We start from the raw sequence: 16,895 nt of genomic DNA on the forward strand, positions 1-16,895 counted from the left end.
GCTGGCAATGTGCGTTACAGATATGGAGGTTGGGGGTTCGAATCCCAGTCGAAGCCATGTTGATTTTCAAAATTATATCATATGCAGTGTTCCTTGGCCAATTTAAAATGCCATGTATGTCATTTAGTATGAATGGCAAATGTGCTGAATTAGGGATATGGGGTTGGAGGTTCGAACCCCAGTCGAAGCCATGTTGATTTTCAAAATTATATCATATGCAGTGTTCCTTAGCCAACTTCAAATATCATGTATTGTATGTCATTTAATATCAATGGCAAAGGGGTTGGATTACAGATATGGAGGTTGTGAGTTCTAATCCCGCTCGAAGCCATGTTGATTTTCAAAATTATATCATATGCAGTGTTCCTTAGCCAACTTAAAATACCATGCATGTCATTTAGTATATCCCCAAAACGCAGAGCTACAACACTTTCAAGATGGCTGAATCCAAGATGGCTGAATTGTTTGGCCCATAACTTCTGACTGGGTGGATGGAGTTTTTCCAAGATTTCTTTTAGCTTTGTTTTCTCAATAGTACTTTGTTTCATCTCTGCCCCAAAAGGCAAGCCCGCTTCCAGCATTTTCTGTGAGAATGCATTTCTAGTTATCTATTATTCTCTTGTATATATCAAAACAAGAAAGGGAACAGGAGCCATTATATAGCAAGGATTAAACGTACACTTGTCAATGACGGTGGGTTGGTGAGATGTAATTTTTTTCAAATACCACTGAGTTTTAATTGTAAAAAACCCAAAATAAATGCAGAACATTAGAATAATCGTTTTGAAGCGAAACTAAACTATTCTTTTGTGATAATTAAGTTAATGTTTGAGAACATTAGCTCCAAGAAGTGCAGTGCATGATGGGTACGCAATCTAGGCCTACAGACAACCTACCCGGCTCTGAGTCTACCTACGTCCTTACCCTCCCCTCACTCGTGCAATTTAGTTGTTATACAAACAATTTGCCATGTACGTAACAACAGAAATATTATCATTGCTGCATTGGCCATGCATTGCATTTCTGACAAAGGGCATACCCATCATGCACTGCACTTGTTGGAGCTAAGTTTCTCAAACATTAACTTATTTATCACAAAGGGATAGCTTAATTTCGCTTCCAAACTATTACTCATCGTTATATTCTGCATTTATTGTAGAATTAAAACTAATTGGTGTATGAAAAAATGACATCTCACCACCCCACCGTCATTGAAAAGTTTACGTCCAATCCTTGCTATATAATGCTTCCTGTTACTCTTCCATACACTGAATGGAATAACTGAGAACTATATTTCTGAGTTGACTGAAGAAGAATTGGTTACGCTCTTTCACTTTGCTTCCCAAGGGGTGCTGGGTAGAGTTGGGGCCCTGGGTAGAGTGGGGGCCCTAGGTACTGTGGGGGCCCTAAGCCATGTGGGCTGAGCAATGCCTCACTTTAGAATAGGGACCCTTATTCCACATCTGTTTTCACACTGTTCAGGGTTTGTTCACACAGCGCACCAGGAGCTTATACACATTGTATTCTGGCCCTTACTGCTTAGTCATAAATAGAAATCTAGGCCTACTAGGTCCTTACTAAGGTTGTATTGGTAATAAATCCCTTATTGTGCATGAACAAGACATTTGCGAATAAATGTCTAACAACTGTCTGATTTTGCTTAGTACATGCCTTACAAGTTACTTACACAGGCATTAATATTGTATGTATTAGTGCTAATAGATGTATCCCTAAAATAAAGTGTTACCAAAAAGACAAATGTTACACCATACCAAATTGTGTGTTATATTCATTTGCCCAAATTTGAATTAGCTATGACATTTTCATGGGGGATCCCGTCACACAGTCACATTTAACATCAGGGTACACAGTTACAGTGTACTCGCCTCCTAGACTACAGTGGAATAACTAGTGTGATGACATGTAATAGCCTACTATGTTGTTGAAGTATCCAAGGCACTCTTCCAAAGGTTGAAAAAGCTTTAATAAACAGCTAAATCATTACAGAAAAGTTAAAAACACCAACATGTTTCGGCTAAGGTGTTGCCTTCATCAGGGCTGAGTCAATTCTAATGTAATACTATGTACAGTGTTGTACTGATTCATCCACTTCAGCATTAGAGTGCACTGTAACACCTTTTCAGCAAAATTCAGCACTTTCGCAAAGTATTACAAAAAAAACTTCATATTAAACACTAATTAGTATGTAGATAAACAAAAATACATTCAAGTTCAACATTAGTACATGTTATTGCACCATTCATCCCACTGTCCCTAATGGGGTAAATAACAGTGTTCCCTTAAAGTAGAGTGTAACCGGGGATCTGAACCCCTGCAAACTGCAGACTGTTTGACGGAGTCAACAGTCAGCTTCCGCTCAGGCTAGCATGCAGGTCCTCAAAATCATCCTTTTACCACACAGGCAATCCAAAATACTGGAATCCAAAATACTGTTTTTTTTGCTGTGACAAAGAGACTCCACTCAATGAAAATAAATAATAACTTAAAAATGATGCAAAATATTAAGATGCTTTTGCAATTTATAGCCACAATGACATACCGGTAATAATGTAAGTAATACGGTAATAATAAAGTCTATAATACAGTACACTGTATATTATATAATGGATAAGTAGATCAAGGCAGACGCGCTAGGTATTTGCTCACCGAAGTGCTGGCTCAGCTTCTGCACGGCTTCATTCACGATCTCCTTGATAATGTAGTCACGTCGTCTCCATTCGCATTCCAGCAGGTCTTTCAAATGAACAGAGAGCTCGTCATCATCATTGGACTGCTGTTTTTGGAGGCTCCGATCACTCTCATCGCTATGGCGACTGTCAGCTGTAATAATCAGTGGGGAATATCACAAAACATGTGCAATATCAGGGGCGCCGCTAGGGGGGAAAGGTGGATTCATTGAATCTAGATAATGAAGCAGTTAATGACTTTCATATTAGAACTGTTCAATTTGTCTTCATGAGTTTCAGATCAGTTAACAGTTACATGCTCTACTCCCCCATGAAAAGTAAAATAGCTTTATAACATATTATTATTTTCTTTTTATTCATATTTTTATTATATATATTATTAATTTATTATATTATAATTTATAATCTATGGAATTGACATTGTCATCATCATTACCTACCATGGGTTGTATTGTCATGTTTGTCATGTATCCTTCGGCGTTTTTCTTCTTTCACGTCCATCGATTCTTGCTCTTCTTCCACTAATACAAACAGCTCTGTGTTAGTCAATGAAGCGAAATGGTTCACTATGCAAGAAAGTGTAGAAGGGCTTATACCAGGGCTATTTAAATGGCGGCCCTGGGGCCAGATGCTGCCTTAAGCAAGGCTCTAGCCCCCCACAAGCCCCTTTAAATAAGGTATTGTTTTTCGGAATTTAGAGATAAAAGTACAGGTTCTGTATTGAGCTGAAACGGGACCCCCACCTGGCAGATTCAAATCCCATTCTTACATCTCCCTGCACCTCTATCCATAGCTGAAGTGCCATTGAGCACCCACTTTGCTCCAGGGACTGTAACTAAAACTCTGTAAATATATAAAAGTCGCTTTGGATAAAAGTGTCAGCTAAGTGTAATGTAATGTCATGTAATGTGTGGTGAAGGGGAGGACTGGGGAGTCACTGTCTTTCAGTGCAACTGACATTCACTTTCACTTCAAAGTCAAAGAGCTGGACTTGGACTTGATAAAGCATTGAGTGCAAATTAACAACCCTAGTGACGGTGGGGGGCAATCGCCATTCTGACCGTATCTGATTGTCATTCCGAGTCATTCTATATACCAATCTAGGGTTGCAAGTACTTAGAGCCGTGTGAACAACGTTCTAACTCTATTGACATTTGCAACAATGTTGCAACACGAGCGGAAAGTGGAAAGAGTGACAGCGCAATTACAGGATCAGTGTATCATTTTGTCATGGTCCAAATGCCCTTAAAGGTAGGATCTGAGATCTTTGAAAAACAGTTCCTGCAAGCTGGAAAAATGGTTCCTGCAATAAAACGTCAATGTCGGAATAGCGATGCATCGGAATGGCGAGGTGTAACCAGTGATGGTCACTCTATCGTGTTAAACAAAACCCACTTACTTTTGATAGGTTCATCCATGCTTCGGTCAGATTTTGCAACAGCAGCGACCCACTTCTTTTGGACCTCCTCGATCATCTTCTGATCGGTCCGCAGCCACTCCTTGTCCAGTGTGTTAATAACATCTTCAATACACGGATCATCCGTCTCTTTGCCTCGCGTCTTCTCTTCACCTGCCTCAGCACACCTCGTGGCTTCTTCAGCATCAGGGCAAAACACACAATTCCCCGCCACCATCTCCTCGATCTTCTCCAGGAGATCTGCCACCTGGCGACCGTCTTCATCGCCTTGGCTCCTCATGTTCATGATCACATGGTAACGGTGGCCGCACCTTTCGACGAGACACTTCAGGGCTTCGCCCTCGCCCTCGATGACCTCTTCCATGCTGGTTTCTTTCATCACGTGCTTGAACGTGAAGATGATGACGACATGTCTCCAGACGTCCTTCCCGAGGAACGCCTCCAGGGTGTCTTGGATGATCCGTCGCTGCTCCTCGTGGAAAGACACGTCCGCGGTCAGAGTCAAAAGGACTGCGTGAGGATACTTCCCGCAAAGGGTTAAGCCTCTCATCAGCTCCTGTTTAACACGCGTTGGAGTGTACTTACTAGGCAGGAACTTCCACCAGCCGGGAGTGTCCACGACTCTGAGGGACCTGCCTAGCACTTCACCTAGCGCACATGTGGCCTTCTCAGTCACCTTCCCAGGGGAGAAGTGATCACCGTTTAGAATGGTGTCGCCGGCGTTGCTCTTACCAGACAGCACCCATCCAACCAGTAGGATCCTTATCTCTGGTAGAGATAGCACATCTCCTGCAAACATATAGAAAACATGAGCAATCATACAGTAAGTAGAAATGTGCCCCTGTGGTTAAACACTAGGTGCGTGTGCGTGTTCGTTCAGCACCCTCTGCAGACAAACGAAAACACTGCTGACGGACACACAAACAGACAGGCAGAGGGAGTGGATTTCCTGTTCCCAGTTGAAAAACACAATATAAAAAATATGAAGTGGAAGAATATAGTGAATAGCAAACTAGCCATTGCCTAACATATTCATATTGCAGAGATGTGCAAAGCTACCATAAATGCCATATTATAGCGAGCATTTTCTCTCAAAACTATACAAAAGTCATAGACATTGCTTGCAGAGATATACCCACCATTTGCCTTGATTCTCGCTCTTCGTTGTGTGACACTGTCCTTGTATGCTATTGCTCGATCTTTATCGGTCTTCTTAGCCTCTTCAATCCGCTTCAAAGACAGCTGGTCCACCTCAAAGGGGCGACCATGGTTGCTGGCTGTCAGTTGGTCTATCTTATCCAAAAGTGCTCGGACCTGAGACTGGTCATATGCAGACTTGTTGTCAAAGACATGATATCTTCCTCCACACCGCTGCACCAGCCACTCAAGGGCTTTCCCCTGGTTCCTGATGTACTCCTCGATTGTAACGTCCACCAATAAGTCCCCTTTGGTGAATAAAACAACGGTATGGTCCCAGATGTCTCTTCCCAGCAGTTCGCAGTGTTCCCTCACAGACTTCTCTTCAGTGGAGGAGAAGGGACTGTCGAGCTCGATCACAAGGAGGATGGCATGGGGTCCGGGAGGGCACAGAGACATGCTGAGCACCTGGTATACACATTACATTACTACATTACACTCAGCTGCCGCCTTTAGCCCAAGTAATGTAGCCATTACATGTTATTGTATACAGTTAAACCAGAGATTCTTTAAGTATATAGAGATATGCCAATGTAATAGGTTGCTATGGGCACCTAACATGACCAGGTTCCGGTCTGCCTAAAGGGGCGTGTCATAATACTCCTAGCATTGAATAGAACAGTCCTTAGGTCTGCCTAAAGGGGGATTTCCCCCCCCCTCCCCCTTGCAATAATAGAACCCGGAAACAATGGGCCAATGGAACCTCTCTCTCTCTACTCTCTCTGGTTGAACAGTGGTGTAGTCTATTTTTTGAGGTGGGTATACTGTCTGTATTTGTGCTATTCTAAATAATGGCTCAATCAATTTGAAGTGGGTATACTGAAATCCCTGAAATTTTGAAGTGGGTATACTGCCTGCGTTCTACGTAGACTACACCACTGCAGTTGAACTGTTGAGCCACGGCTGCCCTTACACGTATACAGTGAGTCCAATATGTATTTGATCCCTTGCTGATTTTGTTGGTTTGCCTACTAACAAAGACATGATCAGTCAATAAATGTTATGATAATATGTATTCTAATATGGAGAGACAGAATATCAAAAAGAAAATCCAGAAATTAACTGAAGAGAATATATATTAATTTATTTCCATTTCATCGAGCAAAATAAGTATTTGATCCCCTGCCAACTGATTACAGTTCCGGGCCCACAGACCAGATGGGCACTTCCGATCAACTTGTCATCTGAATTAATGACACCTGTACATACTTACATGCATAAAAGACACATTTAATCAGCAGAATCAGTCCATAGTATGAGTGAATCAGTCACACTCCAACCTCACCAGCATGGGAAAGGCCAAAGAGTGGTCAAATTATATCAGGGACACGATTTTAGACCTGAACAAAGATTAAATGGGCTGCAAAGCCACAAGAAAAAGACTGGGTATTAATGACCCAGCTGTTGATGCATTTCTTCCAAAATGTGAGGAATACAAAATGACTATCCATCAGCCTGTCTGGGGTTCTATACAAGATTTGACCTTTTGTAGGGAATTGATAATCATGAGAACAGAAAGAAATCACCCTAGAGCTGTACGGGATGAACTAGGCAATGATATCAAAGCTACTGGGACCAAATTCACTGAGAAAACTACTGGTAGCACTTAATGCCACAGAGGTTTAAAATCCTGTAGTGCACACATGGTACCTCTACTTCAGAAGGAACCTGTGCAGTCCCACTTGAGGTTTGCTAACGGACATCAGACTGGTTTAGGATATGATAAGGAGGTGCTGTAGTCAGATGAAACCAAAACCAAGCTGTTTGGCATTATCACAATTCAATGTGTTTTGAGAAAGAGTACTGCTGTCTATGATACCAAGAACACCTTCCTCACCATCATGCATGAAAGTGGTATCATTATGGTTTGAGGGTGTTTGTCTGGCCAAGGCACAGGACAACTTCACATCGTCAACGAATGGATGGAGGGAGACATGTAATGTGCAATACTGAGTGCAAATGTCCTTCCCTCCACCACTACACTGAAAGGTGGGCCATTTTTGGATCTCCCAACTTTACAATAATACACAACATACTGTAAAAGCAACGAAGGAGTGGCTCAATAAGAAACATATTAAAGTTGTCAAGTGGCCTAGACAGTCTCCAAATATTAACCCTATAGTAATTCAATGGAGGGAACTGAACCTCCCATTTGCCAAGCTACAGCCACAAACTATTAATGTTTTAGAGATAATGTGCAAAGAAAAATGGGCAAAAATATTTTCTACTATATGCACAAACATTGTCATCAACTAAAAGAAGCATCTGACCTCAGTGCTAGACAACTAGGGCTTTGCCACAAAGCACTTTATCTTCTTTAGCTAGAGGGGTCAAATACTTATTTGCCTACATTAAATACAAATAAATTAAAATATATTATTTTAAGTTATTTTCTGTAATTTCTTTTTGATATTCTGTCTCTCCATGTTTGAATACATATTATCATACATTTATAGACTGATCATGTCTTTATTAGTGGGCAAACCGGCAAAATCAGCAAGGGATCAAATACATATTGGACTCACTGTAAGTAATATGTATGTGTAACCGAGTGGGGTTACTAAGATTACAGACTTGTAAGTAATTAGTTTTAAAAGGTGACTACACCAGTCTCGTTAACGGGTGAGACAACCCAGGTGTTAATACACAATTTTTCCCCGACAGGTTCTGGATGAGAAACGAGGACACAGCTGTTAACACAGAAATTCTTTTTATTTTCTTTCTTGCACAACAAGTCTCTCTAAAAGGGTGCAGGTAGGAGGACAAGTAAAGTTCACTAGATATTTACACACTCAGTATGGTTATATGTGCAAACCAGTAGGCTGAGGCCTGAGGCCACTGAGTAGGCCCAATATTTTATAATTTAAATGAGCAATCGCAACACTGTGAACTACAACAACAACAAAAACACACAGCAAATTAAACACAAAGGAATATAAATAGGCCTAAATAAAACGCCAAACTGAGAAATAAATCCAAAGTAAATGACTCAAAAACTTAAGAGAAAGAAAATCACAGCACACAAAATCGAATAGCTTAATTTCACAGTGAAGCGATATTCAGGAATCAAACTACTCCAATGACAGATTATGCACTAACTCAGGTGGGTCAACCCCGCCACAATAAGTCTACACAATGATACTGAGCCAACCAACTGGTCTCCGGTGATTCACTCCTTGCCCCAGGAGTGGATGATCGGAGCCAGTCGCGTCAGACAGCACAAAGCAAGAAAACGTACACACCTGTGTAGGCCTAAAACAAGCCACTCACTACCTGCAGCTTACTAAAAGAGCTCGTAGTAAAATAAAACAAAAGCAAAACAAATGCCCCGGGAAGACGACGGCGTCCCCCCCGCACTCAATGGAATGCCCCACTCAGAACACCAATGACGGTGTCTCAGACCTTTTTCAGCATGGCAGAGCGGGCATATCTCACAGACGTTCCCCCCGTTTCGACTGGACCCAAGTGAGTAAGTTTCACCAGTAGATTCAGGCACTCATGATTTACACCAGTGGGTCTCTCCACAACCCAAGGGACCAAATGACATGGGTAAACAAAGCCCACAGCTCCCGTTAGCCTGGTGAGCAAACACCTGTCTCACGCCTCCAGCTAACCAGGAAGTGCTATTTATAGGCCTACTAATTGCTAGAGATGTGCCCCTGCCCATCCATGCTCACTGGGTCCTAGTGCCCCGCTCTGCCCTGCCCACAGGTAAGTCATGCCAAGATGAGAAGCCAGAATAAGTAAAATGTCACATACTACATGCACAACTCATAGGACTACAGTCCTACCCGTTACATATGGATCTTTGAATGGCTTTATAGACACTAAATATAACACTAAATATGATGAAAGTGAACCTGACGAAGTGCAAGGCGAAACACGTTGTTCACCTAAATAAAAAGCAACAAAATTAAGTCCACCAGTGTGCGGTGATCCTTCTTGTTTACACTAAATATGATGAATTTGTAATACTGTACAATGTTGGCCATGTTGGATTTTGTTACTAAAATCAAAATGGAAAAGAAAAAAAAGAAAAGATGTACAGAAAAAAAATCTAAAATTATACACATCATGTATATGTATATGTACATCATGTATATGTATATATATGTACATACACACACACAGCATTTACTAACCAGCTCGCGTTTGATGCACTCGGTTGTCTGTGTCCGGGGGTTCCACTTCCACCATCCCACCGTGTCAATCACAGTCACCCTGCGGCCCTCAGCCACGCCCTCTCGTCTGACACAGTGTGTTACCTGGGAGTAAGAGAGAGCCGAGACAATCATTATTGACTCAATATTATTGAATATGATATTGAATTATTATGATATTATTGAATTTTTCTTATTGCTTTTGCTATAAAAACATTCCCACGTTTCAGCCGAAATCCTACCTCTCGCAATAGGCCTATATGTTCTCTGTATGTCTTCTGTTGCCTTGTCTTGCACTTTAAATGTCTGAATGTGTATTGTACAGGTACTATAGGTAAACTGTATGTGTACAGTATTGTCTATGTCTATACTGTGTATGTCTATACCTAAAGTATGTCTATGTCTGCATGGGAAAGTAAGAAATGTAATTTCAATTCTTTGTATGACCAGTGCATGTAAAGAAATTGACAATAAAGCCGACTTGACTTGACATGTGCAAATGTTTCAGACTACTGGTAAAAGGCCCTCTGTAGTGTATCCTCTTTGTGCAGATGGGCCCACCGATGGGCCTGTTCACTCATTGCTGAAAAGACTCAACTAAATCACAACAACATTGCTATTCATTCCAGAGAGCCTTAAGTATCAGACTTGGTCATCACAATTTTGGTGCCAGTAAGGTTATATAACAGGCTCTGCGCAAATGGGTTAAAGTAATCTTTCAATCTGGAATCCGTACACTGCAGAGCAATGAGACAAGGATATACAATCATGCAACACTGCAAAATATATGTAGTTTTCTAGGACAGTGTGCTTACCTGTTCCGGATCAGGCTGTCTGTCTCTCAGTATAGTGTTAATTGACGCAGTCTTTCCTGACCAGTTGTACCCAAGAACAACAATCCGCAGCTCTTTAGAGGAAAAAAAAACATTTAAAAGATATGGGTTGAAACAGTGGATGAATCTGAGTTTTGGACTGAAATACTACCCTATTTACATGTAATTTAATCAATGCTGAATCGCTAAAGCAAAGAATTCAACTCTATCTAAGTATAAATCAGAAATATAGTGAAGCCATTTAACATGGAATTAAAAATGTAACAAACGGGCTATGAAAGTTTTTGAGGAGTCTTAGAGCCTACATTAACACATTAATAACTACAAAGTATGTACATTAGGTATCTCTTTTGACTGCAGTATGGTAGCCTAAATGCCTGTTTTGATGGGAAACGTGAGGTTGCATAATGAGTTTAAGTTATATTGTCCTGTAGTACTGAATCTTTTGTCAACTCACCATCTTGTTGCTGTTCCATGTTTGATGTGATATCCTTTACTCAGTATTCTGTGGAAAATAAACTTCCCTACTTCACATTTTATCGTCGCCACAAACTGAACCAGCTTTCGGAACAGCTGGAAGATCTGTCACAGAAACTGGCAGCAAGCCGCTCGCCGGAGATCAAGTGTTCACCTCCTTGTCGGACTGGCAAAATGCCATTGGCATCACCAATTCCACCTCCCAGGTCTGCCAAAAAGCGACTGTCCACACAGGAAATAGGAAATGTGGTTTCCTCAAAACCAAACTCACCCCCCAGATGTGGCGAAACGCAGCCACCAGCAAGCCCTGGCAACGGCGACAAAATGCAATCACCAATGGAATCACAACCTTCCCGGAACGACGAAACACCATCTTCATCTCCCAGACTGAGATTTCCAGAAACTATGGCGAGACTACTCCCCTATGCCAGATCTACCTTTTCTACCCCCAGACATTCCTACCAAGCCTCCTATGCGGATATTTCTCAAGGTCAACCTCATTCTACCCCAAAATCTAAAAGGATACTTCCATCCATGACTGCACCCAAAAAAGGCAAGGCCCCACAACCACCTGTCTGTGCTCTGGAGTACAGTAGTATCAGTGAGGATGACATGGTTGAAAGCACAGTCTGATATCAACTGGGTCCCTACCCACATAGTAACAGTTGTTTTGAAAATAAGCAGATAAGGGGACCCGTGGACAATCTTATTCCAGTTCTAACAACAAAACGAGGTCTCTTGAGGACACGCATACATTCCCCCAAGACGGCAAGCATGGGAAATCTCAGACTTGTCCCAAAAAAACTCACTACCACAGTGGAAATGCCTCCAATGCTCAATGCTAAATTAGCTTTACAGAATAGTAGATCTCTAAGGAACAAGCCTTTTGTTGTCAATGAGTTTATCTGTACCCACAACCTTGATTTTTTATTTTTAACTGAAACATGGCTGGAAAAATCCACTAGCTCTATCACACTTATAGAAGCAACTCCGTCACACTTTAATTTCATTAGTACAGAAAGGCAGAATAAACAGGGAGGGGGGATAGCAATTATTTTCAAGGCACTGTTTCAATGTCAAAAGACATCACTAGGTGAATTTTCATCTTTTGAATACTTAGCTGCAGTTCTAAAATGTTCTTCTGACATACTGTTATTGACTATTTACAGACCTCCAAGACTTTCTGCACCACTCTTCTTAGAGGAATTTGGTGAGCTGTTGTCGAATGTTTGTGTGAACTATGATAGCTTGTTTATAGCAGGCGATTTTAATTTTTACGTGGACGACTTAGAGAATGTCTATGCTAAGGAATTTTTAAGTCTTATTGACATTTTTAGCCTCACACAGCATGTAACAGGACCAACACACAACCAAGGTCACACTTTAGACCTAATAATAACAAAAGGCCTTAATGCTTGTGCTAGTGTCAAAGACTATGGCTTTTCTGACCATTACTGCATTTTTTCTGATGTTTCTATGTACCCTCATGTTCAAAGGGAATCTGTTACAGTCAAAAAACGTATAATCAACTGTGAGACAGCCTCACTCTTTCAGCAAGCACTTTCAGAGATCCAAAGTCAAACCTCAGAGAGTGCAGATGATCTCATGGTTAATTTTAATTCAAGGATGACCCGTATTATGGATGTTATTGCCCCCGAAAAAATCAAAACAGTGGGACGTGAAAAAGCACCTTGGAGAAAGAATCCCACAGTTATATTGCTAAAGCAAGAATGCAGGAGGGCTGAAAGACAGTGGCGTAAATCCAAACTTGAAGTCCACTACCAAATCTATAAACACACACTCTCGAAATACAACCAAGAAATTTCTAAAGCTAGACAATCTTTTTTCTCTGACATAATTAACAGAAATATTAATAATGCACGTGTCCTGTTTGGCACTGTGGAAAAGCTAGCAAGGCCCCCAAATCTAATGCCCTCTGAGTTCCTCTCAGTCAGCAAATGCAATGAGTTCGCATCCTTTTTCAAAGGAAAGATTGAAAAAATACGTGCAAACATACTCACACATGTGCAACCGACCCAAGATTCAGACCAGCTTGCTATGGTGAAGTTAAATCCTAACCTCATGAGAAATTTTCATTTAGTTGATGTGGACATTCTTAATAGAACGGTACAAAGTCTTAGCTCCTCTACATCTGACTTAGATATTTTACCAACAGCCTTCTTCAAATCCATCTTAAATCTAATATCATCAGATGTACTTCAGATCATCAACACCTCACTACAAACAGGCATATTCCCAGGCTGTCTGAAAGAAGCAGTTGTGAAACCCTTACTGAAAAAGAACAACCTGGATGCACTGGTACTAAACAACTATAGGCCCATATCCAATCTACCATTCATGGGTAAAATAATAGAGAAAATTGTTTTTAACCAATTAACTGCTTTTCTAATCTCTAATAGCTATTTTGATAAGTTTCAATCAGGTTTCCGTGCCTACCACAGCACTGAAACAGCTCTTATTAAAGTTATGAATGACATAAGATTGAATTCTGATGCTGGCAAATCATCCGTCTTGGTACTTCTTGATTTGAGTGCTGCTTTCGATACAGTTAATCATTCTATACTACTACATAGACTGGAACACTGGGTTGGCTTTACGGGCATAGTGATCGACTGGTTAAAATCGTACTTACAACAAAGAAGTTTTTTTGTCGCCATTGGAAGACATACTTCATCACCAATGTCTCTGGATTGTGGGGTCCCCCAGGGCTCCATTCTGGGACCACTACTGTTCAATCTGTATATGTTGCCACTGGGACACATTATCGAGAATAACTCCATAAATTACCATAGCTATGCGGATGATACCCAGCTCTACTTATCTATGTCCCCAAATGACTATACCCCCCTTGAATCACTCTATCATTGCATGGACCAAATTAACAAATGGATGTCTCACAATTTCCTCCAGCTGAACACAGATAAAACTGAAGTAATTATATTTGGGAAAAGAGAGGAGAGACAAAAGATTGCTACTATCCTTGAAACGAAGGGACTGAAAGCAAGGGAAACAGTTAAAAATCTTGGGGTCCTCATTGACAGTGACCTAAACTTCAACAGTCACATGAAAGCTATTACTAAGTCTGCATTTTATCACATAAAAAACGTCTCTAAATTTAGGGGCCTGATGTCTAAACATGATCTGGAGAAGCTAATACATGCCTTTATTTCTAGTAAAGTTGATTACTGTAACAGTCTTTTTACTGGCCTCCCCAATAAAACCATTAAACAGCTTCAACTTGTACAAAACGCAGCTGCAAGGGTTCTTACAAAGACAAGGAAGTTCGACCACATTACTCCAATTTTAAGATCGCTGCATTGGCTCCCAGTAAGCTACAGAATTGATTTTAAGGCTATGCTACTTGTGTTTAAATCACTAAATGGAATGGGACCCACATATCTACTGGATATGTTTCAGCTGTATGCACCAACTAGGTCACTAAGGTCAACGGAGAAGAATTTGCTGGTGATTCCAAAAGTCAAAACAAAGTGTGGAGAGGCAGCCTTTAGCTTCTATGCTTCAAAGCTTTGGAACCAGCTTCCAGATGACATAAAAAATGCACCCACTATTGATAGCTTTAAATCTAGACTCAAGACAAAGCTGTTCTCAGATGCTTTCCCCTAGCTTAAATTACTTATTCTTATTATTTTTATTTTTTATTTAATTTGTTTCATTTTATTTTATTTTATTATTATTTTTACCTTATGTTTTATCTTAATGTTTTTAAATGCTTTTTGACTCTAATTCATTTCCTTCTTTCTTCCCTGTTTCCTTTCATTTACATCTGTTAACTTTGTGAAGCACATTGAGTTGCACCTGTGTATGAAATGCGCTATATAAATAAACTTGCCTTGCCTTGCCTTGCCTTGGATTTCTCTTTGAGCTTTTACACTTTAGCCTGCGTTGCTTATCCAGTCGAAGAGTATTAGCGAGTGCTTTTTGAGGACACATATCTCTGGCAATATGAAAGGGAAAGAAATGGAGAAACTGGATATGTAACATTCCACACATGAGCGAGTTTACTGTCATGAGGACAAACAGGTAGATAAACTACAGCCTGTAAACACTGTAAGCAAGCCTGAACATCTCTCTCTCTCTCTCTCTCTCTCTCTCTCTCTCTCTCCTGTCTCTCTCTCTCTCCCTCACTCTCCCTCTCTCTCTGTCTCTCTCTCTGACTCTCTCTCTCTCTCTCTCTCTCTCTCTCTCTCTCTCCCTCTCTCTCTGTCTCTCTCTCTCTCTCTCTCTCTTTCTCTCTATCTGTGAAATACACATGTACAGTATGTGCACTAATATCTCATGCTCATAGGCGCAAGAGATACAAAGTTACCTGTGTGTGTGTGTGTGTGTGTGTGTGTGTGTGTGTGTGTGTGTGTGTGTGTGTGTGTGTGTGTGTGTGTGTGTGTGTGTGTGTGTGTGTGTGTGTGTGAACAGGCTCCTGCTCATGGTTTACACACACAAAACATGTAAGCATACAACATAGTAGGCCTATATTACTGAAAATTATTCATTTGTTTTATGCATTTAAATTGCATATTGTAAAATTACTGTACATGATTGTGAACATGCGTTGAGTAAATCAGTGCCATTCCCTCCTCTGGTATGCCGATGACATCTGCATACCCGAAGCGGTGCCACAAATTGGTTGGCTTGTAGCTTTTCCCACTGGCCAGTGCAATACATTACATTACATTACATTACATTACACCACTGAATTCTCTTTACAAAATGCTCCTTTTCAAAGACAGATGAGATAACATTTTTCTATTTTTATTTTATTTTTGCAGGTTGTAAGAAAAGCACAACTCACTGAACATAGTCTTCCATTGAAAAACATGTGGCGGCGTATGCCATGGCATTTTAAATAAAACAAGTAACTAAGTCCATTTGCTTCTAAAATGTATCATGTTACAGTAAATAATAAAATGGATGACTCATTGCAGTGCAAAAATAAAAAAAATAGAAAAATGTTCTCATCTCATTTGAAAAGGAGCATTTTGTAAAGAGAATTCAGTGGTGTAATGTAATGTAATGTATTGCACTGGCCAGTGGGAGGAGCTACAAGCCAAACAATTTGTGGCACCGCTTCGGGTATGCAGATGTCATCGGCATACCAGAGGAGGAAATGGCACTGATTTACTCAACGCATGTTCACAATCATGTACAGTAATTTTACAATATGCAATTTAAATGCATAAAACAAATGAATAATTTTCAGCAATATAGGCCTACTATGTTGCATGCTTACATGTTTTGTGTGTGTGTAAACCATGAGCAGGAGCCTGTTCACACACACACACACACACACACACACACACACACACACACACACACACACACACACACACAAGGCAAGGCAAGGCAAGTTTATTTATATAGCGCATTTCATACACAGGTGCAACTCAATGTGCTTCACAAAGTTAACAAATGTAAATGAAAGGAAACAGGGAAGAAAGAAGGAAATGAATTAGAGTCAAAAAACATTTAAAACATTAAGATAAAATATAAGGTAAAAATAATAATAAAATAAAACATAAATAAACATAAAACCTTGAAAAACATAAAAATAATAATAATAAAAAGAATGATATGTAATTTAAGCTAGGGGAAAGCATCTGAGAACAGCTTTGTCTTGAGTCTAGATTTAAAGCTATCAATAGTGGGTGCATTTTTTACGTCATCTGGAAGCTGGTTCCAAAGCTTTGAAGCATAGAAGCTAAAGGCTGCCTCTCCACACTTTGTTTTGACTTTTGGAATCACCAGCACTAACACACACACACACACGCACGCACGCAAGCACGCACGCACGCACGCACACACACACAGGTAACTTTGTATCTCTTGCGCCTATGAGCATGAGATGTTTGTGCACATACTGTACATGTGTGTTTCAGAGAGAGAGAGAGAGAGAGAGAGAGAGAGAGAGAGAGAGAGAGAGAGAGAGAGAGAGAGAGAGAGAGAGAGAGAGAGAGAGAGAGAGAGAGAGATGTTCACTGTTGCTTACAGTGTTTACATTCTGTAGTTGATCTACCTGTTTGTTCTTGTGACAGTAAACTCGCTCATGTGTGGACTGTTACATATCCAG

General features: G+C 40.5%; 1 protein-coding gene across 1 annotated transcript in view; it reads right to left on the minus strand.

The window, feature by feature from the left end:
- LOC134456352 (GTPase IMAP family member 8-like) overlaps positions 1-5,733 on the minus strand; it is a 6,861-nt gene extending 1,128 nt beyond the window's left edge. Inside the window, exons 1-3 of the mRNA XM_063207726.1 lie at positions 5,265-5,733; positions 4,108-4,914; positions 2,668-2,841 (exon numbers count right to left, since the gene is read on the minus strand). Of these exons, the coding sequence (XP_063063796.1) occupies positions 2,668-2,841; positions 4,108-4,914; positions 5,265-5,721 (1,438 nt within the window). The 5' untranslated portion in view covers positions 5,722-5,733. The remainder of the gene's footprint in view (positions 1-2,667; positions 2,842-4,107; positions 4,915-5,264) is intronic.
- Positions 5,734-16,895: the final 11,162 nt, after the last annotated feature.

The sequence above is a fragment of the Engraulis encrasicolus genome, chromosome 1, assembly GCF_034702125.1.
Source record: "Engraulis encrasicolus isolate BLACKSEA-1 chromosome 1, IST_EnEncr_1.0, whole genome shotgun sequence".
Classification (NCBI taxonomy): domain Eukaryota; kingdom Metazoa; phylum Chordata; class Actinopteri; order Clupeiformes; family Engraulidae; genus Engraulis; species Engraulis encrasicolus.